Below are 27623 nucleotides of genomic sequence, written 5' to 3'. Positions count from 1 at the left end.
AATATTGAGAGAATTTCAAATTTGTCAAACAAAGTCCAAAAATTAATTGCCGCCAGCAGGGGTCGAACCTGCGACCTTGGGCTTATTAGACCCACGCTCTAACCGACTGAGCTATGGCGGCTTGTAGGCGTGGTATTTCTTTGTGCCAAAATATATAAACATTTGTCAGCACTACTTTAATAAATCATCAAATTTATCAGTCCAAAGATTACAATTTAACAATTGCAATATTACATTACGAAATCTACAATAGTTACTATTAAACAATATATGTTAATTTCAATAAAAACTAAATTGACTGATAATGTATTACAAGGTAAAATCTAAATTTAATTTAGCATTTAAATTTTATACATTTTCATATGTACTTCATTGTATTTTTTTAAAGTCATAGTTTTTATAAATACTATCTAATTGAAAATAAACAAATTACTTAAATTTAACTATTAATTATTCTGTGAACAAAGAAAATTGACATTAATTCAAACACAAAGTTTTGCTAATAAATATGATAGATATGCGTACTTTATTTTTAAATTTAAACATAATATTTCAATATAGAACTTTTAATCTTTTCTTATGTTTATCATAAAAAATTGGTGTGTCGTTGATTTACAAATTGTTTTAGGCATACATCACAACGGAAGACAACTTTTTTGTAAAAGAAAAATTATAAATAAATATACTGTTATATATAGAAATCTTGGTAATGAATGTAAATAAAACAACCCATTTTTTAGAAAATTTTAAATCTGAATCAGAAGTTGCAGTGATTTTTAGAAGAAACGACAAGGAGACATGGAAAAATTGTGATAGTAGTCATGTTGTATTAAAAGCAGTGAAGATTTTTGCAAATCGCGGTGAAATTCTACTTGCTTCAGATGTCATTTTGTTGGATGATAAAATAAAAGTTTGTGCAATGTTAAATCGTCTGGGATCTGTTTTTTGTATATACTTTGACAAGAATGATATATCTAAAATAAAGGTAAATTGATAATATATCAATATTGAATATAAAATTTATTTAGTTTTTAGATAATAGTGAAAAACAAGGTGCAGCTATAGTTTTAACAATATGTTCAAAAGACAAATGCAAGGAAATATTGTTATGTCAAACACCTGAGACTAGAATGTGTTGTGGTGACTCTCTTAATTGTTTAATTTTAACAATTCCAATAGTAAACAGTGATAGTGAATCTATTCAAAAAATCGATCAAAAATTGTTGACTTTTTGTCAAATTGACAATAACAATTCTCCTGCCATTCTTTTCAATAGGATAACTTTCTCAAAATTTAAAGAATGTATTTTACCGTTCAAACTCAAACCTGTTACTTATGTTTCTAACAAAAGTACTAAAACACAATATATTGTTATAATGAGAAATGATTATTCCATCGAGGAGTCAGACTTTAAATTAAAGGAATTTTTAACTACGAGGAACCAATCTTTTTCTAATTTAAATAGTACCTTTTCCACCCAGCTCCGGTTTGTCAAAAATAATCATATTTTTGATAAATATTTAAATTCCATTATCTTTAGATCAATAAATGCTGAAACCAATGAAATTTATGATCTAAATGGTAAAGGGTTTGGATCTCTGTTTTATAAGCAATGGCTTCACAATGATATAATTGATGCTTATCTCAATAAATGGAGAAAACGAATGAATACGATTGTTAGTAATTCTTTAAATAATAATGGAATTCGTGTTAAAATTTTCAACACATTATTATATACAAGATTAACACGGAACGTTGAATTTAATTTGCCTGAATTTAATAATTTGCCTGCATTTCATCACCTTAGAAGTAATGCTCGAAGGATTTCACGTGAGAACATTTACCATTCTTCAACATTCTGTCTTAGTATCTTTGATTTCGATGTTATTGTAATTCCAATACATTTAAAAAATCATTGGATAGCTGGAATTATCTATCAACCAAAAAACTGTTTAGTAAGAAGTAAAGAAAATAAAAATGAAAATATAAAAAGTGAGGATGATATTTTTTCTGCTATTCTTGTCTACGATTCAAGTGTAGGTGCTTTTAAGGGGAACAGATATTTTTGTCCAATCGTTCTTAAAGAATACGTCAAGTCTTGTTACTATAATTTATTAAAAGAGGAATCTTTTGAAAATTCTTGGTTTTTAGATACAAGTAAATTAAAAGTAATTGAATTAAAAAACCCATATCAACAAATGAATGGACATGATTGTGGATTATTTATGCTTGAATTTATTCGTCAAATCATGATAAAACCGTTGTCACTTAAAAGTATGGTTTATGGTAAACCAATGAAAGAAGCACTACCCGGATTTAACGTTAACATGGGTAGAGAATATTTAAAATCATTTGTGTATTCAAAAGTCAGTGTAGAAAAATGGATTGTTTTATATGAAATGGAAGAGTTTTTTCTGACACAACATTGTAATAAAAAGTTTAGAGTTATGCGTTCACGTTCAGTAGGTTTTAATACTCCTAGGATATCTAGAGGTTTTGTAGCTCGGAGCAAAAGTTGTCGCTAAAAAAGTTTATATACAAAGAAAATATAGTTAGGCAACAATATAAATTATGTAAATAACTTTTCTAATACTTTAATGACTGTATTATATTTTTCTAAAATATTTACTAAATTATTAATAAACTTGTAAAAATTTTAGTTTATAATTGAAATAAAATTTCTTCTGTTCTTTTTTATAGCAAAAACATTAAATAAAATTTTAATTATTTAGAAAGTTATCAAAGCAAATAAGGAATTTATTTCTTAGCAAAAGTTTTATATTATGAATAGGAGAAAAATTCTTATTTACAATATTTACTTATAAAATTATTTCAAAATATCCATCTTTTCATGTTTTTTCAAAGTTCAAACTTTAATTATTATTCGAATGACCTATGTGTCATTGTTAGAATGTTGAATCTGGAAAGTACATAAATTGACATTTATTTTATTTAACAAAAAAAAGACATTTGTAATCTCTCTAAATATATCTACTTTTTGAAAAAACATTTAAATAATTTTTTGTCTTATTAAACAATTTAAAATTTTACAAGACCTATTTTTAAACTTAATAAATATCGTTCATTAGACCTTCAAATTATAAATAACATTCATCAATAAAACAAAAAAAGCTTCCGTTATGTAACTAATGATAAAGGTAATACTTTTACTGTCTAAAAATGTAAATTTACCGTATTAAAGTATAAATTTTATATTTTAAAAAATACATAATAATAATAATTTAAAAAATTTATTTGATTTACAATATTTGTTACAAGTATAACTAGTGTGTTTTCTAACATTTCTGACAAACCACATGTAACAAAAGATTTGATATTAAAAACTAATGTTAAAATAAAAACCTGCAATAAACTAATTTTTTAAACATTCTTTTTTTCTAATTTTTCATCTATATTTTCTATTTGTCTTGGTATAAATTTATCCCAATTAAGAGCTGCATAGAGAGGATAACCAAAAGCGCAAGTTAGATAATAGCAAGTTAAAAGATGTCTTCTCTAAAAATTTTTTTAAAAATTAATAATTTAAAAACTTACAGTATTATGTCCCAAATAATACCACTTCATCGTTTTATTTTATAAGCGTTTTGTCCAATTTTTTATTTCTTAAAAAAAAGTTCAAAGGAATATCCCACAACGAATATTTGAATAATGTAGATATAGCGTTGTATGTTAACTAATTATTTCAGCAATAAAAAAAATGTTTTTTTTTAATTTTGATAAACATTTTATTAACATTATCAAAAATCTTACTTGTATATCATACTGTAAAGTTTTATGTAATTAATTACTTTTTTTTTAAATTGTTTATCAAAATGTTATGGAAGTGTCGTCTACCTCTAGTTAAACAAAAATTATTTATGAAAAGTATTTCAAATATGTAGAACAATTGAATTATTAAAAACATAGGATTTATATTTTTAAAGTTGTCATAAAAAATAATATGGTAAATTTTAATTCATTCATGTATCCTTAAGAAAAATGTAGTTAAAATGTTTCTATTAAAGTTTACTTTTTTCACTTGGATAATTTTCGAAAATAATTTTTGTGTCAATACTGTTTCTTAAAGAATTAAAAATTTTGTAATCAAAATCAATAAGCTGATTTTCAACACAATATCTAAAAGCTACGATTTTATCACTTTCTGTACCTAATTCAGATGAGGCAAATTGAATTAACAATGCTCCTGAATATATTTTACCAATTATCATACCAATTTCTCTTGCACCACGATCAACTTGTAGTGGTGAAGTTTTACTATCTTCAGAAATTTTAACAAACAAAAGTTTTAAAAATTCTAATGCATTCCTAACTTTTTCTGTACATTTATCAAGTAGTTTATCACTTTTTTGATTTTTTAAAATATTATTAATATGTGTTTCAAAAGCTCCAAAGACATTTTCTTTACTACTAAAAACACGTAACACATCTAAAGACAAAACATTGGTTGTCCCTTCCCAAATAGGTGTAACTTGAGCATCCCTTAAAATTGAAGGTAATCCTGTATTTTCAATATAACCTTGACCACCAAAACATTCAAGTCCTTCACTTATTAGAGGAATAGTCTTCTTTCCTGTATATAACTTTAGAACAGGTGTCATTAAACGAAGATTTAAAATTTCAGTTGAAGTTGCTTCTCCAGATTCCTAAAAAATATATTTTTAACGTGGTCAAAATAAAATTAACGCATTTAATTTATATTTTAGCATAAACTATTAATTTTTTAAGAAAGTTTATACTTTTGCTAAATGATTAAAGTAATTATAAAAATGGTTGGTACTTAAAAATTTTGATATTTTAAACAAATAATAAAATATAAAAAATATTTCATATTAGTAAAAGTCTACAAAATCACTAAATCAAATTGTATACTACTCATAAAATTAAACTAATAGTTATCTACATTTTTTTAAAATCAATTTAAATTTCCATAAAAGCACAAGCAGCGTGGCGCAGTGGAAGCGTGCTGGGCCCATAACCCAGAGGTCGGTGGATCGAAACCACTCGCTGCTATGTTTTTTCAAACGTACCTGAATTCCTAGAAGACGTCCAGCTTCCAAGATGAATAATAATCCAGCCCTGCATTCTACTTCAAGTTTAGACAATGTTGCCAAGTGTAATGGCCACTCACTTAGTTTACGTCCAAAAACATTTCTTTTTGTTGAATAATCACGTGCAAGTGATATTATCCTAAAAAATTATTTTAAATTTACATTAAATTAAATTTACCTTCGCATATATGAAACTGAAGCAATTGCATTATGAATACGCGTTATATTAAGCATATTAGCAACAGATGGAATTCCACGTCCTTCATCTGAAATTTTAATTGCCTCCACACCATCTAAAAGTAATTCTGCTGTAGGAAGTTGACGAGTTCCAAGTTTATCTTTTAATGTTACCATTTGAATACCATTTAATTTCATTGTTTTAGGATTTTTAATTGGTAAATAAAAAAGTGATAAACCTTTAGATCCTGAAATTATATTACCATCCTTATTTATGACTCTTGCTAAAGTTAAACATATGTCAGCATCAACAGCAGAAGAAAACCATTTGTATCCATTTAATAAATACTAATAAAATATTTAAAAAAAAAGATTATTATAAAAATTTTTACCTTTCCATTTCCTATATCTGTAGCGTATGTATCACATCCACTTCCAACATCACTTCCACCTCTTTTTTCAGTCATCCATTGTCCACTTGTCCATGCTTCTTTACCATTTCTAGATACCAATCGATCATAAGCATTTTTTAATTCGTCATATTTTTCATCAAGTTTCAGTTCTTTTATAGTTTTTGCAGCACCATCTGTCATAGCTAATGGACATGAAACAAGTCCTGATGAAGGCCCGAAAAGGTAAAGTTTAGATATTTGATGGATACGTCTATATTTTGGATCAACTTTCGAATCATAACCTATTGAAATCAAACCTTCTTCAGCTGCAATTTCTTTTAATTTATACCATGCTGGAGAAACAATTAATTTATCTACACGATTACCCCAGGCATCTTGATGTTCTAATTTAGGAGGTTCTAACTCTGCTTGTCTACCTAATTGATCAATTTCTTTAACAATTCTATCACCAAAACGTTTCAAGTCACCTGATACATCATGATAATATTGTTTTGGCAATAAACTTAATATTGCTCGATCTAATAATGGATCAGTAGTATATGGATTTGTTAATGATGGAGAAACCTGTGAAAATTCACCAATTTTTGAATGTTTGTATTTGTTTACAAAATCACTTTTCATTCTACTAAAATATTTTTAATAAAAAAATATAATTAATAATATGAATAATTTATTTAAGATATTTAAATTTCGAAAAATAAAAAAAATACCTCATAATTTGAGTAAACTTTGAAGGAACAGAAATTAAATCATTGAACCGAAGCATTATAATTATTGAAATTATTATCTATAAAAAATAAAAATGATAACTTTATTCATTTTAATAACACTATATATAATTGATTGATTAAAATTCGATAATAGGTTAAGACAAACCATAGAGATAAATAAATTATACAGGTTGTATATTTATATATAAATAATAAATATGTAATCAAATTATGCCACATCAATAAGATAAAGTCGTTATTTCTTTTTAAATTACAATAATTTTTTTTTAATCTAAAATAAAAATATAAAATTTTATTATTAAAAATAATTACAATATTATAAATAAGATTTTAAAAAAAAAACTTTTAAATTCCTAGATTTTTTATATATTTGCTTTATCAGGTTGAGAGATTGTTTTTAAATCCTGACGATTTTTATTATATACTGTCATCATTTCTTTTAATGTAGCAAGTTTAGTTTTTAATTTTTCTACATGTCTAAAAAAAAATAAAAATATTATATTAAAAAATTAGATATAATTTACTTTTCTAATTCAGCATTTTCTGCTCTCATTGCTTCCATTTTTTCACTCGTAATTGACATCTCCAACTTTTTTTTTTCTCTTGTTTTATTAACAGCAATATTATTACGATGTCGTTTTAATGCATAATCATTTGTCGTTAAGTTTTCTTCACTATCTACTGGACTATTTGAAAAACGTTTTCTATGTACTAGATCTTTAGACATTATCGCAAAATCATGAATTAATCTAAAAATTAATTTACTTTAATTGTATATGTTGTCAAAATTATCTTTTATTTTCAAATAAAAATATAATGGTTAACGACCACTCGAGTAATGCGCTTTAAAATTGATATAAATTTTAATAAAAATAAAAAAGTATACTAAATAAATATATAAGAAGGTTACAATATAGGCATCTGTGTTAATTGCAGAGAGACGATTTTATCAAAAACATTATCATATATAAAAAAGATGGATTAAAATAAATTAATCGTTAACTCTTGAAATGATAATTATTCCACAAGGAAGTTAATATTTATACTCCAAAATATAACTCGTAGTTGATTTTTTTTTTTCAGGAATGATTTGATAAGAAAATGTTAAACAGTCCATATCATTTAAAAGGCAGATTGATTGTTACATAAGTGGATTAAAATTTAATTCAATTTCTACCACAACAACTATTTAATTGAGCTTGTGCCTTATCAACAAGCGAAACTGAACCAGAATCATAGTCGTTTTTGTATACAAGTCTAAAGTAAATGAAAATTATGATAACATATCTTATCAGTAACACCTACTTTTCATCAGTCAATTTCATTTCTCTTGTTAACCTTGTTGCAACTTCTTGAAATAATGTATCAACATTTGTTGCATCTAAAGCAGATGTCTCTAAAAAATAATCAAAACCATTTGCATCAGCAAAATGAACACCTATTCGTTCAGGCACTTCCCTTTCATCTTCTTTATCAACTTTATTACCAACTAATATTTTTAAAACTTTTCTATTAGCATATTGTTCAATTTCTGATAACCATTCTGGTAAACAATCAAAACTTGGTTGTACAGCCACGTCGTATACCAAAACAATTGCATGAGCTGATCTATAATAACTTTGAGTTATTGATCTAAATCGTTCCTGACCAGCTGTATCCCATATTTGTAGCTATAATTACTTAGTAGATTAAAATAATATATAATAAAAACTAACTTTTATTTTATCATCATCAACTTTAACTGTTTTAATCATAAAATCAACACCTATTGTAGCCGATTGACATGCAGGAAAAATACCTTGTGTAAATTTACGTACTTAAAAATAGAAAATTAATTTTTGATAATATTGGATATATAAAAATACCTAGACATGTTTTTCCAACTCCAGCGTTTCCAACTAATACCACTTTGAAGAGATATTTATAATCTTCCATTATTGATAATAAAAAAAAAATATTATTTATAAATATTTCTTCAAAACAATAACCAGATGATATTTAGGATGTCAGTTTATTTAATACATAAAATATTATTAAAGGACTAGTGCGTCGACAATGTTCAGTGTGGCTGTTGGTGACGCACTTATGAATGTCGGTAAAGTACGATCAATAATACGTATTTATATCAAATACTGTGCAAATTATAAGGATAAATATTTATTTGTTAGAAAAACATTAAACTTCAACAAAATAAATTATTATTATAATTCTAATAAATTTCTTACTGTTTGTAATAAATTTGTATTTAATTTGGTGAAACCTTTTTCTGACAAATATGGTATTGAACAGGGTAACTCTTCAAATACTGAAAATACTAAAACAAACCCATCCCCCTTTCCGATTATTTTTGATGGTAGAAACTAAAAACAAAAAAGTTATTATAGATAATCAAATAATAAAATAGACTTACCAAATCATTGTACTCATCTAATGAATGACAGCTTGTCAAAATACATCTTCCAATAATACTTCCAACAGGAAAATCCATCTTATATTTTATTCTCATCTCATTTAATTTCTCATCATTAATATTTTTTGTAGCTGATGCAATATAAATAGGACCTTTAATGTCCAAAAAAGTATCCCAATATACATGTTTTTCGATGCCATTTACAAGAAGACTAGCTAAAGGTTGCTCTAACGATAAACAAAAACCTTTAGAGTCCACTTCAGTAAACAAAGCTTCATCACAACAACTATTATATACTTCACTCATAATTTCTTTTGATATTTTTGGATTTTCTTTTAAATCATTTTTTGAATAAATATCATCATATATGGGAGTAAAATTACCCCTAGGAATTATTTCATACTGATTATCTTCATAATCCTCTAATTTATGTAATCTAGCATAAGCACATTTTAAAATATCTTGTATAATATAGTCTTTTCCATAATCGACGGTTTCATTTCTATTATTTTCTCTTTCCTTTATTGCTTCATTCATAAAATCTAAATCTATAAATATTTTTTTCTTTTTTTGCCTATGTAACATATCAAGTTCCGCTTTTCTTGACTCTATTTGTTGCCTTTCATCATTTGTTAAATATGTATTACTTTCAATATCTATATAATCTCCCTGTAAATCATGTACTTTATTTCTATGCGAACTATCACTATCAGCTTCAAGTAATTGTTCCCTGGTCTCTAAAGCTTTTTCTAAGTTTTTTATCCTACTTAAAGTGTTATCAGAATCCTCTGCAGTTAATTTCATCATAAGCTCAACACTGTCATTGTCATTTTTTCCTAAAATATTCCACTCATCTTTTGAAACAACCAATCTGGAACAAAATAAACAGGGACCACTTCTTTGTTGTTCACAAACTATTAGACCACATCCTAAGCAGTTACCAATTAATGGGTGGTCTCTTGCCATACAATCGCATAATATTCGTCCTAAATTAGAAAAAAAAAATTATTTTTCAATTGGTCACATGAATAAATATATATTTATTTAGACACAAGTAAATAATACTTCACATGAATAAATAAGAATTAGTTATATATTCATTTTCTTACCTGGTTTTATTTGGCTTTTTAAACCACGTAATCCATCACTTAATGCTGAATTTGTTTTTATATTTGGAATAATATCTTTACCCATAACAGCCAGAAAAAAATATAAAATTAATATTATGTAAATAATACACGAATATTATATTAAAATTTACAATTAATATAACGATAGCCGTTGGGAAAACGCTTCTTAGGAAATATTTAAGCGTTTGAAGTTATAATTTAATCATAATTCTATAAAAATAATTCTTTTTGAAATATTAATTTATCATGAACATACATATTTTGGGGATAAATTTTTGAAATTAGGGCGCTTTTTTATTGTAAAAAAAATATTTTAGATGTAAAAATAATAATATTTTTTACACATATTATAGCTAAACTTCTTAAGATTACTTTAGATATTATAAACGACGAAAAAAATTATTCTTAACTTTTTTGTTGTTTAAAATTTTTTTTTTTCAAAAGTTAAAAAAAATATTTTAAAAGAAATTTACATAATAGAGAAAATAATAATAAGTATTAATTTATTACAGAAAAAAACAATCAAAGTTAGATAAATAAGAATACTAGATATAAGTAATTAAAATTTCAGATAATCTTTAATACATTAGATAAATTTATTTTTAAAAAAAATAAATATTTTAAATAAAAAAATCCTTCCACTTATAAGTATAATTAATAAAAGGATGTTGATTTAAAATTTCTAGTATATTAATATAAATTTAACAAAAATTAAATTTCTTTAGTCTCTCGAAATTGTCATAGATAACGAATACAATGTTAGATTTTTTTAAAAAATGAGCTAATACCTTCAAATAAGGTATATATTTGAGTTTCTATGGAGAAAAAAAATAAAGACAATAAAATTTTATTTATATAAGGGAAACGGAAAGGTACCCATATTTTATTTTATATGAAACGCTTCAAAAGAGTTATAATTTTCTTTTGTTGCAGAAATACAGAGCATGACAGTGTTTTGACAAAAGGAAGTAGCGGATTGTTTTTTTCTATTAAAATGTAATGAATATAAATGTTTTTTAATATATACTTGTTAAATATTTTTTTTTTAGACATCGTAATGTCTGTATTCAGAAATATCATTTAATAAATTCTTTCTTCCCATATTGGTTGTGTTTGATTTAAAATTTGTATATATTTTATAAATGTAGAATTAGAGAATCACAATTATTTCTCCTCCTATACATATAATATCAATTCAATTATTTTTGACTCATTTTAGGTCAGTAGAAGTTTTGAAAATTATTATATTTTCATTTATTATACATCTATCTACTCATAAAAATTATTTTACATATTCGGGGCACTTTTCTCCAATTATATTTATATATATATATTTTTATTATTATTGAAGAGTCCTACTTAATTAAAAATTTATATATAGAAAAGGTATTGTGTATAGGGTAATTTAAATAAAAAAAAAATATATTTAGAATTTTATAGTAATAACCCTAATTTTAATTAATGGTAATAATAAATGTTCTTGTAAAGAGGATAAAACATGTATTTTTTTTTTTTATAAATTTATAATAGATAGACGGCTTAAAGTGACAATTTTTCTATACACATGCTATATTTTTATTGACACATCCCTAAGAAGAAATTATTTTTAAAATATCTATGATAAACGCATATTTATATCTTTATATATATATATATAATATTAGAAATTGAATTTTAAAATGAGTTTTAAATGTCTTTTACTACTTTCAATAAAGTAAAAAAGTAGTATTTCATAGATTAATTACAATATTTAATATGACTTCAAATGTTTTAAGATGTTGATTGTTTGATTTTGGGTAATTATGGCGCGCAGGATGGCGTAGTGTAGTTGTCCGTATTGTTATATACGTAGTGTACATAACTTTATAAATCCTTTTAGAGTAATTTGCCGTATGTGCCTATAACATTGACTATGTATACTTACAATGTTCTTTCTCTTTTTAATTCGTTTGTTAGTTTTTATTTAACAATGTATATGCGTATATATGTATATTGTTCCATATTATAGTTTTTAAGATCTTAAAAATTGAGCTTACTAAAATTTAGACCTATTGGTATATGTTTAAAACAAAAACTAGAGTGCGTATTACTTTTCAATGTCTGCTTTAATATACTCTTTTATATATTTTTTAACTTCCTATCCTCATTGTTATTTTAAAAAATTAGGTGGTATTTTTGTTGATGGATGTATACTGTTAGGAGTTATTTAAAAGAAATTTAGTTAATAATTATACCAAACATAATTTTTTTTTTTTTTTTTTGAAAAAAAGGATTTCTAGTATTATATATTTTTTTTAATTATATGTATATATTATATATATGTATGTATAAATAAAATATATGTATATTTATTTATTATTTGACTGCTTACAGAGTGTACATAACAGACGTTTTTGAATGTTTTTTTTAAACAAAATATATTGAGGTATATAATGTTTTAACACAGAAATATATATAAACATGAGGGTGTCAGCAAAATTTTTTTTAAATATCACAATTAGTCAAAATATAAAATTTTGGTATGACTTTTTTTTTCTTTTTTGCTCTGTGATATAATACATTATAGTTCATTACTAACCATCTTAATCATACATTTATTTGAAATTTAACCGTTAAAATAATGATTAAATTTAAATTTTTGCTATTTTTACATTAACCGGGTTTAACTGACTCGCTCAAGTTAGTAGAGGAACTTTGGGTATTACCAAGTTAACTAACAATCTGTCGGCTATCTCACTATTTCTCTATCATCTTCCATATCAATTTATTCAATTTGATATACATACGGTGTGTGAGCCTTTTCCTCGTATATTCTCCTTTTTCTCATATTTTTATCTTCCATCTCCTCCTTTCTTATTCTTAATATTTTGGTGTCTTTTTGACGGCGTCCTGGTAGAGACCACATTATACACAACAACTCTTCAATGTATTTTATATAAATTTTAATTCTTTTATAGTTCTTGCTTTATTTTTAGGCTTAAATTAATAATTAAAAAATTAAACTAAAATTTTTTTAACTGATCATTGAAAAATAATCGTTATTTTAAATTTTAATACTATATTTTTTTTTAATAATATATCATATTAACAATATCAACCTACAACACGTGTGATTGCATATTTATCAATATAACTAAACGAATTTATTGCCATATTTATTATTACATTCAATGTCTATCATTAAAAAATATTAGCTATTGATTTATAAATTAGTAACCCAATTGTTTAACAAACACTGGGAAATAAAATTCCTTAAAACATAGTTTGTTTTTTTTTTTGTGAAAAATTAAATTAGATATATTCTAATACAATAAATAAAATCATAAAGTAATAAATGATTTCCTATAATATTTTAATGAAATATGAGTGTATCATTAATAAATAGTGCTGTAGAAAATATAAAGATGGAATCATCTTCACCGGTTAGTTTTTATTTATTTTTTTTAATAAAATTTTAACCTTATTTTGTAGTCTTCATTAAATAATATGTTAAATCAAAATAACTCACCTAGTGTTTCATCAAATTATTACAATATTCATGGTGTATCACCTTCCGAAGCAAATACTGCTTCAAATGGTCCTTATAATACAAGCGCACTAACACCAAATGGTTCGGCCTCAGAAAACATTCCACCTCATATGAAACATGAAGTTGATAATTTGGATTGTCGAAATCAATATTATAATTCAAATATGAATATGATGGATAATAATATGATGTCATATCACCATCATATGCAGATGAATAATCAAAATTATATGCAAAATCCATATATGGGACCACCACTACAAATTCGTAATCCTTTTGAAGAAGGTGTAGTTGTACCACAATATAATAGTTATCCCCCAGAAAAATCAAATTGGCATTTATATCCATCTTTTATAACATTTAGACAAAAAATGCTTCTACCACCAGATCACCCACAAAGTATCGCATTATTACAAAAATATCCACCAGTTGATTTTAAACAAGTTAAAGGAGTTTCATATCCAAAAAATTCCATGGGTATGAATATGCCTGTGATGCAACATTCAAATCAACCAATGCCTTCACCTAATTTTCCTCTTCCTCCGCAACAAATGAGACCAAGCTTTAATCAATTTCCTGGAAACATACCAAGACCAATGATAGGATCACAACAAGGTATGCAAGGATACCCTTCACCCCGCTTTCAAATGCTTTCACCATCGCCAAATTTTCCTGGACCTCATAGTGTTCCATCCCAACATCCTGTACCCTCTTCTATGGGTCTTCCTACAAATTCTAATTCAATGGGTCCACCATCAACACCTCCAGTATTTGATAATAGAATTTCTCAAAATTTTCGTCCACCTGGCTCATGTCCTCAAATGAATGGGAATATAGGATGTGAGCCTTTAGCAAATAATTTAAAAAGGTGTGAAGAAAAAAGTTCTGATAAAGGATTTTGTAATGAATGTAAAGGACAATTGAGTAGTGAGGATAAGGGACTTCGTTGTACAGCATTAAATCAAGGATGTAGTTTTTATTACCACCAAAGATGTTCTTCAATGGAAGCTACTGCATTTAATATTTTTCTAGAAGATCCTGCTTTAGAATGGATATGTAACAATTGCAATTCTAAATTACCGAATATTACCTATTCAATATAAATATTTTATTAATAAGATAGATGTAAATAATGTCTTTTGGCATAATAAAGTATTATAATACATTTTTATCAGTATTGTGATGATGGTATAGACAAAAAAAATTTGAAAAAGTTATCAAGTAATATGACGCAACATTTATCAGTAGCTAACATCATATCACAGATTATTATGAAAAGTAAATTCTTAAATGGTATTACAAAATTATTAGTATAAAATAAAGTGTAGTAAAAAGTAAAATTTTATTAATATCATGTTGATTAAAATTTATTTGCTATTGTTAATAAGTTTTATAGTTAATGGCTATAAAATTGCAAAGTTTGCTAAACTCACGAATGGTGGTCAACATTCACATTTAACTATTACTTCTGATGAAAGATTTCTTGGATATGCAGGATACGGTGGTGAATATGAATATGAATGTGATCAAATATTTAGACTTGATTTAAATGATATATCTGATATTAGTAAATTATCTTCTGGTTTAGGAATATCAACAATGCCATCATTTATTCCTAATACAAAATATAATATTGCTTTTAGTTCAAATGTTCATAAGGTAAAATTTAATTTAGTTATAATAAATATAAATTTTGTAGACTGATGTTAGTGGTTTTTTAAAAAATGGAAATATTAATACATGCCCAAAACATATTTGTGATATAACAAAAGATCCAATAATTGTAACATATTGTAAAACATATGGAAAAAATAATCTTCGATCTTTGTACAATGATTTTGATATTTTTATTAATAATATTTATGGGAATGTTATTGTTCAACCATTAAATGCTTCATATTTTATAGGTGAAATAACATTCGACAAATTTGGTAAAAATGGAGCAGCTATAATAATTGAAAATAAAACTTTAAATATTATTATTTTTCAAATTTTAAATTCTACAAAATATGAAATTACTAAAAAAATCAAGATTCCTAATTTAGCTTGGGGTTTAAAATATTCTAGTGATGGATCCAGAATTTACTTCTTTCATCATAATATCAATGATACATTTGTAAATTTTGCTTTATCAAAAAATATTTTTTATACAAAATTGAATAGTTCTATATCATATGTTGATATTAATGATAATAGTATTAAATCTTTTTCTAACGAGATTAATTTTTATACATCAATGTCAATAGGTGATAATAATGATGCTTTTATCATTAGTAATGGTATAATCAATTATCTAAATTTTAATACTAGCCAAAGTACAGTTGTAAATGGATTTTCAAAAATGATTGCTGAATCAGTAATTGTTTCTAAAGATTATTATACAATATTTATAACATTATTAAATTCAACCACTAAAGATAAAGATATTTATGTAGGTGTCTTAGAATATTCTACATTTTCTGAAATAAATAATACAGTAAATGAATTTAAATTTTATGAAATAGAAAAAAATATTTTCTCTGTTTGGAAAAAAGAAATTAATGATGATAAAAATAAATTGAATACTATTACAATAAATAATAATATTACACATTATCCAGGGGAAAAACATTTAAACAATATTAAACAACTTACATTTGGAGGAGAAAATGCTGAAGGGTACTTTTCATTTGATGATGAAAAAATGACATACCAAGCAACTGGTATTAAAAAATATGGAACTAAATGTGATCAAATTTATCAATTAGATTTAACTAAAGATCAAAGAATATATTTTCCAAAGAAAATATCAACTGGCCTTGGAGTTTGTACATGTTCATATTTTCTTAATGATAATCAAACAACATTATATGCAGGAACATTTGCTAGTGTTAAAATGGATCCATCAAAACCAGGTGATACATGCCCATATAAAATGTGTAAAAGTCCCCAAGTTAATACTGATCCTGTTTTAAAAAGTCTTTGTGGTCCTCAATATTATACATGGGATATCTATCCAGAATTTGATATTTTTATTGTTAATAAATATGGTAAATTAATTAAACAATTAACAAACTTTAGTGGTTATGATGCTGAAGCTGTTCTATCACCAGATGGAACAAAAATAGCTTTTACAAGTTTAAGAACTGGAGATTTAGAACTTTTTACAATGAATGTTGATGGAACTGATGTTAGACAAATAACATTTGATTTAGGTTATGATGGTGGATCATTCTTTTCTCCAGATGGAAAAAAACTCGTCTTCCGAGCCTCACGACCAAAAACAGCTCAAGAAGTAGAATTATATAAAACATTATTAAAATATAATATGGTTGAACCAATTGCAATGGAATTATTTGTTGTAAATGTTGATGGAACAAATCTTAGGCAAATTACACATTTGGGTGGTTCTAACTGGGCTCCTTATTATTTAAATGACAATAAGAGGATAATCTTTAGTTCTGATTTTAATGCTACTGAAGGTTTTGCTTCTTTTGATTTATATGTTATTAACGATGACGGAACGGGATTAGAACATGTTACTAATGATCCTTATAACTTTAATGCTTTTCCAATGATGAATTATGAGGGTAGTCAAATTGTTTGGGGATCATCAAGAAATGCTCCAATTCCAAAAACTGAAAATGATGATGTACAAATCAATTTATTTGTTGCTGATTGGGTTGATCCACAAGTTAAAAAAAATGCATTTAAAAAATATTATGCGATGCCAAATTTTATACTTTTATTATTTGTAATGTATCGTTATATATTTATTTAAATCTAGAAAATTAGTTAAAACTTATTGTTATTACAATTATTCAATTTATATATTTTCTTTTTGACTTTTTCATTTTTTTTTAAAGTAAATTAGTGTGATAATAAAATAAAATTAAAAATAAAATATTAAAATACATTGATAAAATATTTTAGTTATAAGTAAACATTTATTGTTTGTATTTTTAATAAAATTTTTTTTTAACTTTTTTTAAGCGTCTTCCTTCAGTATCACAGGCAATTTTAAATTCCTGAATAGTTGTATCAAAAGAAACACTCTGATATTCTCCACCTAATCCATTTGATAAAATTCCTGTAATATCTTTAATATCATTTTGATGGATTCTTTTACACTCTCTTTTGACAATTTCTTTAACATCATCATTCATTTTTATAGATGTTGGGTAATACTTTTTTTTTCTTAAAATTCCATTTATTTCTTCAATAGCACTATCTGATATTGGCCTACCAATGATCAATGATACTTCACTCTCATCCTTTAATATTAGTATTAAATATAAAAAAAAATTAACATACCATCAAAAAATGATTAAGTAATCTTTTACAAACTTTTTTATCAGTAACAGGCATGTTATTTACAGAACATATTTGATCCCCAATCTCTATATTACCCATTCCATCATTATTCATTTTAATTTTTGATATAATAACACGATTTTTAAAATCTTTTAATCTAAATTTTCTTTGATATTTAGTATACATTCTTTCAACAAAATAATCAAAACCTTCACGTTTCACTATATTACAATCATCTTCTCCAATAAATGATAATTGTTTTTTTAAAATATTTTCTTGTTCTTCATTTCTTTCAACTGTTATATAAAGTACATCATTAAATTCATTTAAAAGATTTTCTAATTCATAGAGTCTTAAAATGTTTTTTCCATTAATATTACATATTTTATCTCCAATTTTAAAAATTCCATCTGCTAAAGTATTTTTTTGAATATTAATTATAGTAAGATTTTTACTTGGAGTTATTCCTAAAATTTCATTTTGAGTCCATGGTATTTTAAAAGTGTGCATATTATATTGAGGCATTATTTAATATATTTTATTAATTTTTAAATTTATATTTTTAAAAAATAAAAAACAATTATGTAATATTTTTTAATAAAAATATGCATAAAAAAATCAGTTAATATAGAATAATATTGAAATTTTTATCTTTTGTAATATGTATATTTTATCATAATTTTAATTTAGTATTTTTTACGTGTAATCATAAATAGGGATATTGACTATAAACAAAAAACTTTTCTAAAGATTATCATTTTTTTCCGCTTTATAATATTTTTATAAGTACGTATATCTTATAAGCCAAGAAAATTCTGGGATAATTTGTATAAATATAAGATATAATAAGTATAATTAAAAAATTCACTATCAATAAAAATTATGGTTACATTACATGTTCATTTTTTAAAATTTTATTAAAAAATATTTGAAACAATTATTTTGTTATGCTATACATAATAAATTTTTCCATTGACAATGTATCCACAAATGAACCTAATAAGATATCTAACGATTATGATAAAATAAAACGGATTTCACGATGAAGAACACATAACGCATCGACATATGAATAGTTTTGTCCTGCAAAACGATCTTCAACTAAAAATCTTTTCATCCAAGCTTCAAGTGGATCATTTTGACGAACAATCTTAATTCTACTATGACAAACAATGTCATTTTGTATCATTTTTATTATCTTACATAAACCACGAGAATATGGATTGTCATACTCAGAAACATCATACTAAAATAATTTTTTAACAATTAAAAAAAATTTTATATAAAAACTAACCGCATCAACATTAATACTTTTGCTATTGGCAACATTAAAAATTAATCTTATCCATTCATCACTAACATCTTTACCAATCCATAAAAATAATTGATTTGCACTTTTAATTAAATAAGATTCATCAGATTTTAAATATTCATATGACCCTCTAACTTCAGGAGGTATGTAAAATTCTTGATTTTTATTTTCTAAATAAACTCCTGTAACTGGAATAATACTTGGATATAAAAAGTTTATAATATTTTTAGTTGTTAAACCACCTATCATTTGCGCAAGCCAAGCTCTATCATCAATATGTAAATCAGATCCACCAGTTAATCCATCATTTTTAAGAATACTACAAAAATATAGTGGTAATAATTTAAGACATTCTGGAAGTACAAGTTGTCCAATTGGTGAATTATCAGAACATTTTTCACGATAAGTTGCTAAAATATGTGCACATATATTAGTAATCTCTTCTTTCATTGCTTGGCCATTTTTTGTTTTATTAACATTTCCACAATATTTATAAAAATAAGCAATAAGAGTATCATTATCTATTCCTTTATAAATTTCTAAATAATTATCTGTTGTCTTAAGAGAAATATTATGTATACGTATACGTCTTTCTCCTGAAACAGTTGTATATAATAAAGCAGCTTGTATATAACAAGGTTGATTTTGTAGAAGTTTATCATCATATTTAATATTAATTACTACTTCTTTGTCTTCATCAATTGTCCCAAATTCCATATCTGTATTATTTTGCATCAAAAAATGTCCATAAAATGATTCAGGACAAAGACCATATGATGTTCTTATTCTCATTATTGCATCAAAACCTATATTACGAGAGATACATTTTTCAAAATCTGCCAAAAACATTTTTCCCTCATTTGAAGCACCAAAATATTGATATTTATATAGATGTCCACCTGATATAGAAACCAAAGGTGACAATGAAGCAACGTCAATAAAAGAATTGGGAAAAAGAAACAAATCAACAGAAACACCATTCTTAGCACATTCTTCTCCTAATTTTGTATAAAAGTCTCCATTTGGAGATAAAATAATGTGTTTTTTATCATTACCCAAATTTTTATCATCACGATGTGTCAACTTTCCTGGTGCTTCTAATGTAGGAAGTGACGTATTAAATACAAACATTTTTCCACTTCGATCAGTTATTTTCAGTGCATCTAAGCCAGCTTGAATAACTGGTCCCAAACAAATATCAGTTATCTTCGAATCACCAAATAAGTTTGGTATCTCATTAAGAATTTTCTCAATACTTTCTTTAGCTTCTGATACATCAACTAAAAATCCTTCAACAAATGGAATAAATATATCATTAAGATCATTAACAATTGACATTTCTGGTTTTTTTGATTTAGATGATAAGTTGTAAAAATGAAGTTTGTTATCATAAGTAATAAAACCAACTTTAATCGTTGATTTGTTTTGATTTGCTTCTTTTGGAAATTTATCTAATAAATTTATAAAATTTTTACAAAATATATCAACTAGGCCATTATTAATTGCATTATAAGAAACATCTAACATAAAAATAAATGCTGGTTCATTTGGTTTAACATTATTTTTACAATAAGCTGGTGTTGCAATAAATTCATATGATCCCAATTGAAATTCAGGATGACAATTAATATCCATTCTCATTCCAGTATGATCAATGTGATTGAAATAATCATCAGTTATAGGTGTTGATGCATCACAAAATGGACATTTAAATCTTCTTCCACCATCAATAAATTTCATAAATGAACACATATATGCTTTACATCTTTGGCACCTTACTGGACCAGTATCACTATTCACAGCAATTGGTGGAATGCATTCTCCAGGCATCGTTCTACATAATGGTCTACAAGTAATTCCAAAAGGAAGATGTGATACATTTATCATATCATTTGTTGATGGAACATTATAAAGAGTTGATCGTATAAATCGTGGACTTGAATTTCCTTGATCCTGAACGGTACATTCTGTTGTTATAAGAGGAGGTAATTCCGCTGTTGGATAACCTGTTAAAAAAACTCCTGATTTCTCAATTTTATCATCTTCTCTAACTTTGACAGCACTAGGAAGTTGATCTGGATCAAGTTTAGTACTTTGTTTGGTTTCATTCATCATTTCTGGTGGACCAGGCATAGGCATTGGTTGTTGCCCAGGAATATTCATTAACGGTGGTTGTCCTAGAATATTCATTAATGGTTGTTGTCCTGGAATATTCATTAACGGTGGTTGTCCTGGAATATTCATTGACGGTTGTTGTCCAGGAATATTCATTGACGGTTGTTGTCCAGGAATATTCATTAATGGTTGTTGTCCAGGAATATTCATTAATGGTTGCTTAGGTGGATACATTAAAAGCTGTTGATCAGGTATATTCATTGGTTGTTGTTGAGTGGGTTCATACCTTAATTGTTGTTGTCCAGGTATATTCATTGGTGGTTGTCTAAATACGTTCATTGGTTGTTGCTGTCCATGTACATTCATTTGTGATTGTCCAGGTGTGTTCATTTGTGATTGAACAGGTATTCCCATTGATGGTATTCCTGGCATATTCATTGGTGGTTGCCCTGAAAAATCCATTGATGTTGGCCTTGGAATTCCCAATGGTGCTGGCCCAGGAATATTTGTTGGCGTTTGTCCCGGTAAACCCATTAACGATGAAAAAAACTAATTAAATGCTTACAATGATTTACCAAATCGAAGAAACTTCTATGAGTTATAAGTTACTAGAAAATTTTATAGTGAACAAAACGTTGTTCAAATGATTTTCTTTTCGTTGTAAAACTGTAACAAAAATTCTTTTCAATAAATATACACAAAAAAATAAAACAATGATTTTAATTTTAATAGACTTATATACTTATCATATAGAAATTCAATAATAGTCTTTTTTGAATATTAGCAACAAACACGTGTTTTGAGAAATCTTTGCACTTCAAATAATATAAAAAAAGAACTAACTTTTATTCCTTTAATTATTAATAGTCAATTCAGAAGTGCATGGTTGTTGGGATTAGTTTTATTTTTCCTTTTACAGATATAAATTTTGTTTTAAATGAAGGAAAATTTTTTATATTGAATATTATTTTTCTTAAATAATATCAATGAAAAAGACAAGAAAAATTATTAGAAAAAAAAAGTTGACAAAATTAAAATTATTTGAATCTTTTTTTGAATTATTTTAAATTTAAAAAAATTCAGAACAATATTTCTAATGAAAATACTAATTCTAACAAGAAGAAAATCCACCACGTTTTGATAATTTTAATAAAATATAATCATCAATTTTTAATATCTTATTTTTTTTTTAATATTAATCATGCAATAAATTAATTTTCAATGTCTTGTTTTATTTTTTATGAAAATATTTTTTTCTTCCAGTGACATAATTCCAAATTTCTTTTTTCAACAAGATTCTTATACGAATACGTGTCAGTAGAAGATTAATTATTTTTTCAATGACTTCTTGTAAAAATTTTCTAAAATGTTAAAAGGAAAATTGTTTACTTTCCTTACTTTGACATTTTTTTTTATTTATTTAGGAAAAACAATTTATCATTTTTATGATTTGTATCATCCAACAACTTGTAAAGAAAATAATAATGCCAATTGTTACAAAGTAGGTCTTTTTGTTAAAATATTTGTTATTTTTGTTAGCCTTTAAAAGAATTTATTGGTAATAATGATCCACTTATTCAAATAAGGGTTTATCAAATGTTGACACAAAAGTTCAATACTGATAGTGATGAAGTATTTAGAAAAAATGATTTTCATATAAATGAAGAGTTTCATGAAAATGTTAAATTAGATATTTCTCTTTTACACAAAAATAAAGGTGATATATATTTACATTTATTTTTATTACCTAATAATTATGTTGGTGAGTCACCTTTATATGCCAAGTGGAAATCATATACAAATTTCAAGTTAACGCAAATGAAAGTACCAGCTGATGAAATGTCAAATCTTTTAACATCATCAACAAATAAACAAAAAACAAAAGTTAGCACTAAAAAGATAATGCACATATTAAATGTATTTCCATTTGGAATAGTTACTGAATTTCTATCATATCCTTCAAATGAAATTCCTTATGAATTTTATCATGTTATGAGTGTGATCAATAAAGAATATACTCCTGTTGTAGTTCCAAGTGAAATGAATGTTCAAGAATCAAATTTTCTTAAATTAGAAAAAGAAAATTTGACCACAACTGTTAAAATTGAATATCATCCATTATCAGTTGGATCTTTTCGTATGCAAATAAATATGTTAGAATCATTTAAAAGATTAAAAGAATTTGGCTTTTCAGAAAAAGATTTTGATGATATTAAAAATATGTTTACAAATATTAATTATTATTATCTTTCTATAATTATAATAGTTTGTACGGTACATATTACTGTTGATATATTATCATTTAAAAATGATATTTCTTTTTGGAGGAAAAAAAAAGATATGAAAGGAATGTCGACAAAAGTTTTAATATGGAATTGTTTTAGTGATACTATAATTGTATTATATCTTATAGATCAAAAAGCTAGTATGCTTATCATTATACCTAGCTCAATTAGAATATTTATTGAATTATGGAAATTAAAAAAAGCATCAAAAATATCTATACAATTTAAGTATATTATTATTCCTTACATTTCTTGGGGACAAAAAAGTAAACAAGAAATTGAAACAGATAAATATGATTCTGAAGCAATGAAATATTTATATAGAATTGTAACTCCTTTAGTAATACTAGGAACAATATATAGTTTAATTTACATTCCACATAAAAGTTGGTACAGTTTTATAATAAATAGTTTAGCCAACGCAATTTATGCTTTTGGATTTTGTTTCATGTTCCCACAACTATTTTTAAATTACCGTTTGAAATCAGTTGCACATTTACCATGGAGAGCATTCATGTATAAAGCATTTAACACTATTATTGATGATGTATTTTCTTTTATCATAAAAATGCCCATGTCAACAAGAATTGGATGTTTCCGTGATGATATTGTATTTATTATTTATCTTTATCAAAGGTATATTTATCCAGTTGATAAAACAAGAGTTGATGAATATTCAATTTCTGAAGAAACTGAATCAATTAAAGAAAAAAAACTTCAATAACATATTTTTATATATTATTTATGGAAATTATATTTTTAAAATTAAATAAATGTATTAATAAATTAACTTTCTTAACATTAAATTATAAATTAAATATAAAAAAAAAAAAAACTTTTATATATTATATATTAAAAAAAAGATCATTTACACATGAGTAAAAAACTATATAAATTTTATAGTATAACATAAAATTTAACATTCCGTTTTAGATACATTAACAACGTCCTCAAATAAAAAAGTTACATTTCCTCCTAAATTTTTTGTGGAATAATGTACATAGATAAAATAATGTTTATTAAAATATTTATAATACATGGTTGAATATTTAATCCATTTTTTTTTAAAAGTTTTTTTTTTTTATTTTGAATTTGTATTACATCTTTACATAAGTTATATTTTATTTTAAAGATCTCATTATTCCATTAATTTTGAATTACTAAAATTTTACGTTAATTTAAAAATTAAAAAATAATAATGATGAAAATTATAAATTTCTAATAAATTTTTATGTTAAAAATGTTGGCATCTGCGCATTTTAGATAAAACGAATCAATTAAAGTAAAAATCTTTTATTATAATATTCGTATGTTTTGAGAGATTTACTAGTTTTTTTTTTCTTTATCAAAAAAACAAAACCTTAATGTACTTTATTTCATAAACATTTTTTTTTATAGTAAAAAATAGTATTGATATGTCTAATGAAGCTCCTATTCCATTGAGAAGTCCAGAGGAAAATGAAACAGAAAAAGATGAAATAAGTTTAAAGTATAATGCTTCACACGTAATATCATTATTTATTCCTGTAACAATATGCATGTCATATGTAGTTTTTTGTATAAAATATCTTCCTTTTTATGGTAGTACTGAAAAATTTGGTCAACAATTGTAAGTTTTTTTTTTTTACAAACTATTAGACAATAACAATAATTTTTTTAAGAGTTTATACACCTTTTAGAGAAGAAGGAGCTGAATCTTTTTGGCATTTGATGTTAGTTATAATTGGTAATTCAGCTGTCATGTTGACATATATTATAACTGTAACAACAGTAATAATTTTATTGTATAAAAAACGTTTTTATAAAATTATTGATGGTTTTTTATTTTTTAACACAGCATTATTTTTAACTTTTTTCTTATATTTACATATACAAGAAACATTTACTGCTTTCGGTATACCGATTGATGTGATATCATTACTTATTATAACTGGAAATTTATGTATTATGGGAATAATATCTATTCACTTTAAAGGACCTTTAATTATTCAACAAACATTTTTAATATTAATTGCTGCTATGTTTGCATTGATTTTAATAAAATTTATGCCAAATTGGACAGTTTGGGGAATTCTTTTATTAATCTCATTTTGGGATTTATTTGCTGTTTTATATTCAAAAGGTCCACTTAGAATTTTAGTTGAAACAGCACAGGAACGTAATGAACCTATTTTTGCTTCATTAATATATACTTCTGGACTTCTTTATGTACCTATTACAACAGTTATGGTAACAGAAGAAACTACACCTGTTGAAGGTAATCAAAATAATGAATGTGAAATAAAAACCGATGGAAGAGGGATAAGATATGCTCCTGAAAGACCTCAAAATTCACTAGTTACATTAGATGAAGATGGTCCATCAAGTAATCCACAAATTCGTGTACAAAATAGAAATGAAAGATTAATGCTTAATGGTGTTTACCATCAACATCCTACTGAAGAGGAACACCAAGGTGTCAAATTAGGACTTGGAGATTTTGTATTTTATTCAATACTCCTAGGAAAAGCTGCAATGTTTGATGACTGGAATTTAGTTGTCGTATGTTATGTATCAATATTAGTCGTAAGTTTAAAAAATGAATAATAATATAAAAATTATATTTTTAAGGGTCTTTCTTTAACATTAATACTTTTGGCACTACATCAAAAAGCATTACCGGCACTACCAATTTCAATATTTTTTGGATTGATTTTGTTTTTCTCAACGCGTATATGTATATCTCCTTTTGTTCTTGAACTTTCAAAAAACAATTTAATATATTGATGGTTTTTTATTTTAAAATTTACAATTTTATGATCACTTTTTTTATTACTTGTACATATATATATTCATGATTACCAGTAAATCAAATAACTTTTGTTTTTATTTATATTTGTTTAATGAAAAGTTTTTTGAACTATAATAATTCATTTATTTTAAATCACTTTTTTTGGTAATTTTAAAAATTTATCTTTTAAAATTAGAAATTATTTTAGACAAAGATTTTATTATTAAAAAATCTATCCTCTTATCTTTTTTCATTTTTTATTTCCAAATAAACATTTTAAAAGTTATAAGTTTGTTAAATATAATAATAACTAACTAAAAAATCAATTCTAAAAATTTAAAAAAATACTTTTTTTAATAGGTATAAATTGATACTTATAAAATATAACAACAAATATATCATACATTAAGAGGATTAAATTATTTTTATTCTCATAAAAAAAGTTCATAATAAACAAAAATATCACATTTTTTTTATTTACATGTTACAGTAATATTTTCATTTAATAAAAAAAAATAATAAGTATTAAAGGTTTTTTTTTTATCATGATGCTAAAAATAATATTATATAATACTAAATAATTTATCTTATAAAAAGATATAATTAAACAAATTTGTTTATAAAACCATTTTTATATTTTTGTAAGTGATAAAAAATGATTTTTAATTTAAAAGAAAAAAAACATAAATAGCTTTAAAGTAAAGAAAAATTCATTTATTATTTTTAAACAATAAAAATTAAATAATAAATTTTAATTTAAATAAAATAAATTGTTAAGAGGCATAAAATAAAAAATTAAATTTCAATAGGTATAATTTATTAAAAAAATTATTTAGTTTTATTTTTGTTTAGATAAAATATTATTTTATTGCTTATAATATATTATTTTAAATTGTCAGATCGAGGAATAAGTTTTTATTTATTATTAAATTTATTTCTGTTATGATAATAATCTAAAATTACAAAAAAATTAAAAGATATTATGTAAATTATAAATGATTTTTAATAGAATGACATAATTTATTTATATATTTTTTTAATGTAAAATACTTAAATGATAAAGTTTGGATAAATATTTTAAGTTATTTATATTTCTATACATTTATTAGGAACCTTTTTTTTTATTCAATTATTATATACTAAAAATTTTTATTCTTGAATAACTTTAATATGATGATTAAATATTAGTAGTTTATAATAAATGTATTCATTTAACACTGATAATGCATCTGTAACCAAAAATTTATGTCATAAAAGTACAAAATATTATATGCTATATATTTGAAAAAAAATTTATTATTTTAGTTATGAAGGCAAATTAATTAATTTATAGTTAGGGTAAAAGATTTATATAAATATTTTATTTTATTATGAACAAAAAAGTTTATA

General features: G+C 24.3%; 11 protein-coding genes across 11 annotated transcripts; 4 read left to right on the top strand and 7 right to left on the bottom strand.

Annotated features, from left to right (window-relative positions):
• Positions 1 to 270: 270 nt before the first annotated feature.
• On the top strand, positions 271 to 2556 carry SRAE_1000191100 (Peptidase C48, SUMO/Sentrin/Ubl1 family-containing protein; the record flags this gene model as incomplete). The annotated part of the gene is made up of 7 exons (XM_024648926.1): positions 271 to 316; positions 629 to 706; positions 762 to 985; positions 1029 to 1486; positions 1541 to 1992; positions 2041 to 2462; positions 2503 to 2556. 7 exons carry the CDS (start codon positions 271 to 273, stop codon positions 2554 to 2556), a joined length of 1734 nt encoding a protein of 577 aa, XP_024502854.1.
• Positions 2557 to 3381: 825 nt separating this feature from the next.
• Positions 3382 to 3585, bottom strand: SRAE_1000191050 (Hypothetical protein; the record flags this gene model as incomplete). Its single annotated transcript, XM_024648925.1, has 2 exons — positions 3382 to 3516; positions 3556 to 3585. The coding sequence occupies 2 exons, from the start codon at positions 3583 to 3585 to the stop codon at positions 3382 to 3384; spliced, it is 165 nt and encodes a 54-aa protein (XP_024502853.1).
• A 434-nt stretch (positions 3586 to 4019) lies between these two features.
• Positions 4020 to 6425, bottom strand: SRAE_1000191000 (Short-chain specific acyl-CoA dehydrogenase, mitochondrial; the record flags this gene model as incomplete). Its single annotated transcript, XM_024648924.1, has 5 exons — positions 4020 to 4664; positions 5049 to 5208; positions 5248 to 5594; positions 5639 to 6284; positions 6370 to 6425. 5 exons carry the CDS (start codon positions 6423 to 6425, stop codon positions 4020 to 4022), a joined length of 1854 nt encoding a protein of 617 aa, XP_024502852.1.
• Positions 6426 to 6752: 327 nt separating this feature from the next.
• SRAE_1000190900 (Basic-leucine zipper domain-containing protein) lies at positions 6753 to 7117 on the bottom strand (the record flags this gene model as incomplete). The annotated part of the gene is made up of 2 exons (XM_024648923.1): positions 6753 to 6867; positions 6915 to 7117. The coding sequence occupies 2 exons, from the start codon at positions 7115 to 7117 to the stop codon at positions 6753 to 6755; spliced, it is 318 nt and encodes a 105-aa protein (XP_024502851.1).
• A 439-nt stretch (positions 7118 to 7556) lies between these two features.
• Positions 7557 to 8325, bottom strand: SRAE_1000190800 (Ras-related protein Rab-30; the record flags this gene model as incomplete). Its single annotated transcript, XM_024648922.1, has 4 exons — positions 7557 to 7647; positions 7696 to 8060; positions 8106 to 8206; positions 8256 to 8325. The coding sequence occupies 4 exons, from the start codon at positions 8323 to 8325 to the stop codon at positions 7557 to 7559; spliced, it is 627 nt and encodes a 208-aa protein (XP_024502850.1).
• Positions 8326 to 8531: 206 nt separating this feature from the next.
• Positions 8532 to 9994, bottom strand: SRAE_1000190700 (Activating signal cointegrator 1; the record flags this gene model as incomplete). The annotated part of the gene is made up of 4 exons (XM_024648921.1): positions 8532 to 8570; positions 8616 to 8750; positions 8801 to 9786; positions 9910 to 9994. 4 exons carry the CDS (start codon positions 9992 to 9994, stop codon positions 8532 to 8534), a joined length of 1245 nt encoding a protein of 414 aa, XP_024502849.1.
• Positions 9995 to 13292: 3298 nt separating this feature from the next.
• SRAE_1000190600 (Six-bladed beta-propeller, TolB-like domain and WD40-like Beta Propeller repeat and WD40/YVTN repeat-like-containing domain-containing protein) lies at positions 13293 to 17219 on the top strand (the record flags this gene model as incomplete). Its single annotated transcript, XM_024648920.1, has 4 exons — positions 13293 to 13352; positions 13402 to 14515; positions 14856 to 15118; positions 15159 to 17219. The coding sequence occupies 4 exons, from the start codon at positions 13293 to 13295 to the stop codon at positions 17217 to 17219; spliced, it is 3498 nt and encodes a 1165-aa protein (XP_024502848.1).
• Positions 17220 to 17400: 181 nt separating this feature from the next.
• SRAE_1000190500 (PDZ domain-containing protein) lies at positions 17401 to 18277 on the bottom strand (the record flags this gene model as incomplete). Its single annotated transcript, XM_024648917.1, has 2 exons — positions 17401 to 17712; positions 17753 to 18277. The coding sequence occupies 2 exons, from the start codon at positions 18275 to 18277 to the stop codon at positions 17401 to 17403; spliced, it is 837 nt and encodes a 278-aa protein (XP_024502847.1).
• Positions 18278 to 18767: 490 nt separating this feature from the next.
• On the bottom strand, positions 18768 to 21713 carry SRAE_1000190400 (Sec24CD ortholog; the record flags this gene model as incomplete). Its single annotated transcript, XM_024648916.1, has 3 exons — positions 18768 to 18998; positions 19047 to 19252; positions 19307 to 21713. 3 exons carry the CDS (start codon positions 21711 to 21713, stop codon positions 18768 to 18770), a joined length of 2844 nt encoding a protein of 947 aa, XP_024502846.1.
• An 832-nt stretch (positions 21714 to 22545) lies between these two features.
• Positions 22546 to 24188, top strand: SRAE_1000190300 (Cleft lip and palate transmembrane protein 1-like protein; the record flags this gene model as incomplete). Its single annotated transcript, XM_024648915.1, has 2 exons — positions 22546 to 22680; positions 22719 to 24188. The coding sequence occupies 2 exons, from the start codon at positions 22546 to 22548 to the stop codon at positions 24186 to 24188; spliced, it is 1605 nt and encodes a 534-aa protein (XP_024502845.1).
• A 150-nt stretch (positions 24189 to 24338) lies between these two features.
• SRAE_1000190200 (Presenilin homolog) lies at positions 24339 to 26230 on the top strand (the record flags this gene model as incomplete). The annotated part of the gene is made up of 6 exons (XM_024648914.1): positions 24339 to 24342; positions 24748 to 24771; positions 24863 to 25073; positions 25126 to 25190; positions 25236 to 26029; positions 26075 to 26230. The coding sequence occupies 6 exons, from the start codon at positions 24339 to 24341 to the stop codon at positions 26228 to 26230; spliced, it is 1254 nt and encodes a 417-aa protein (XP_024502844.1).
• Positions 26231 to 27623: the final 1393 nt, after the last annotated feature.

This window comes from Strongyloides ratti (genome assembly GCF_001040885.1).
Source record: "Strongyloides ratti genome assembly S_ratti_ED321, chromosome : 1".
NCBI classification, from domain to species: domain Eukaryota; kingdom Metazoa; phylum Nematoda; class Chromadorea; order Rhabditida; family Strongyloididae; genus Strongyloides; species Strongyloides ratti.
This window is presented reverse-complemented; position numbering and strand designations above follow the sequence as displayed.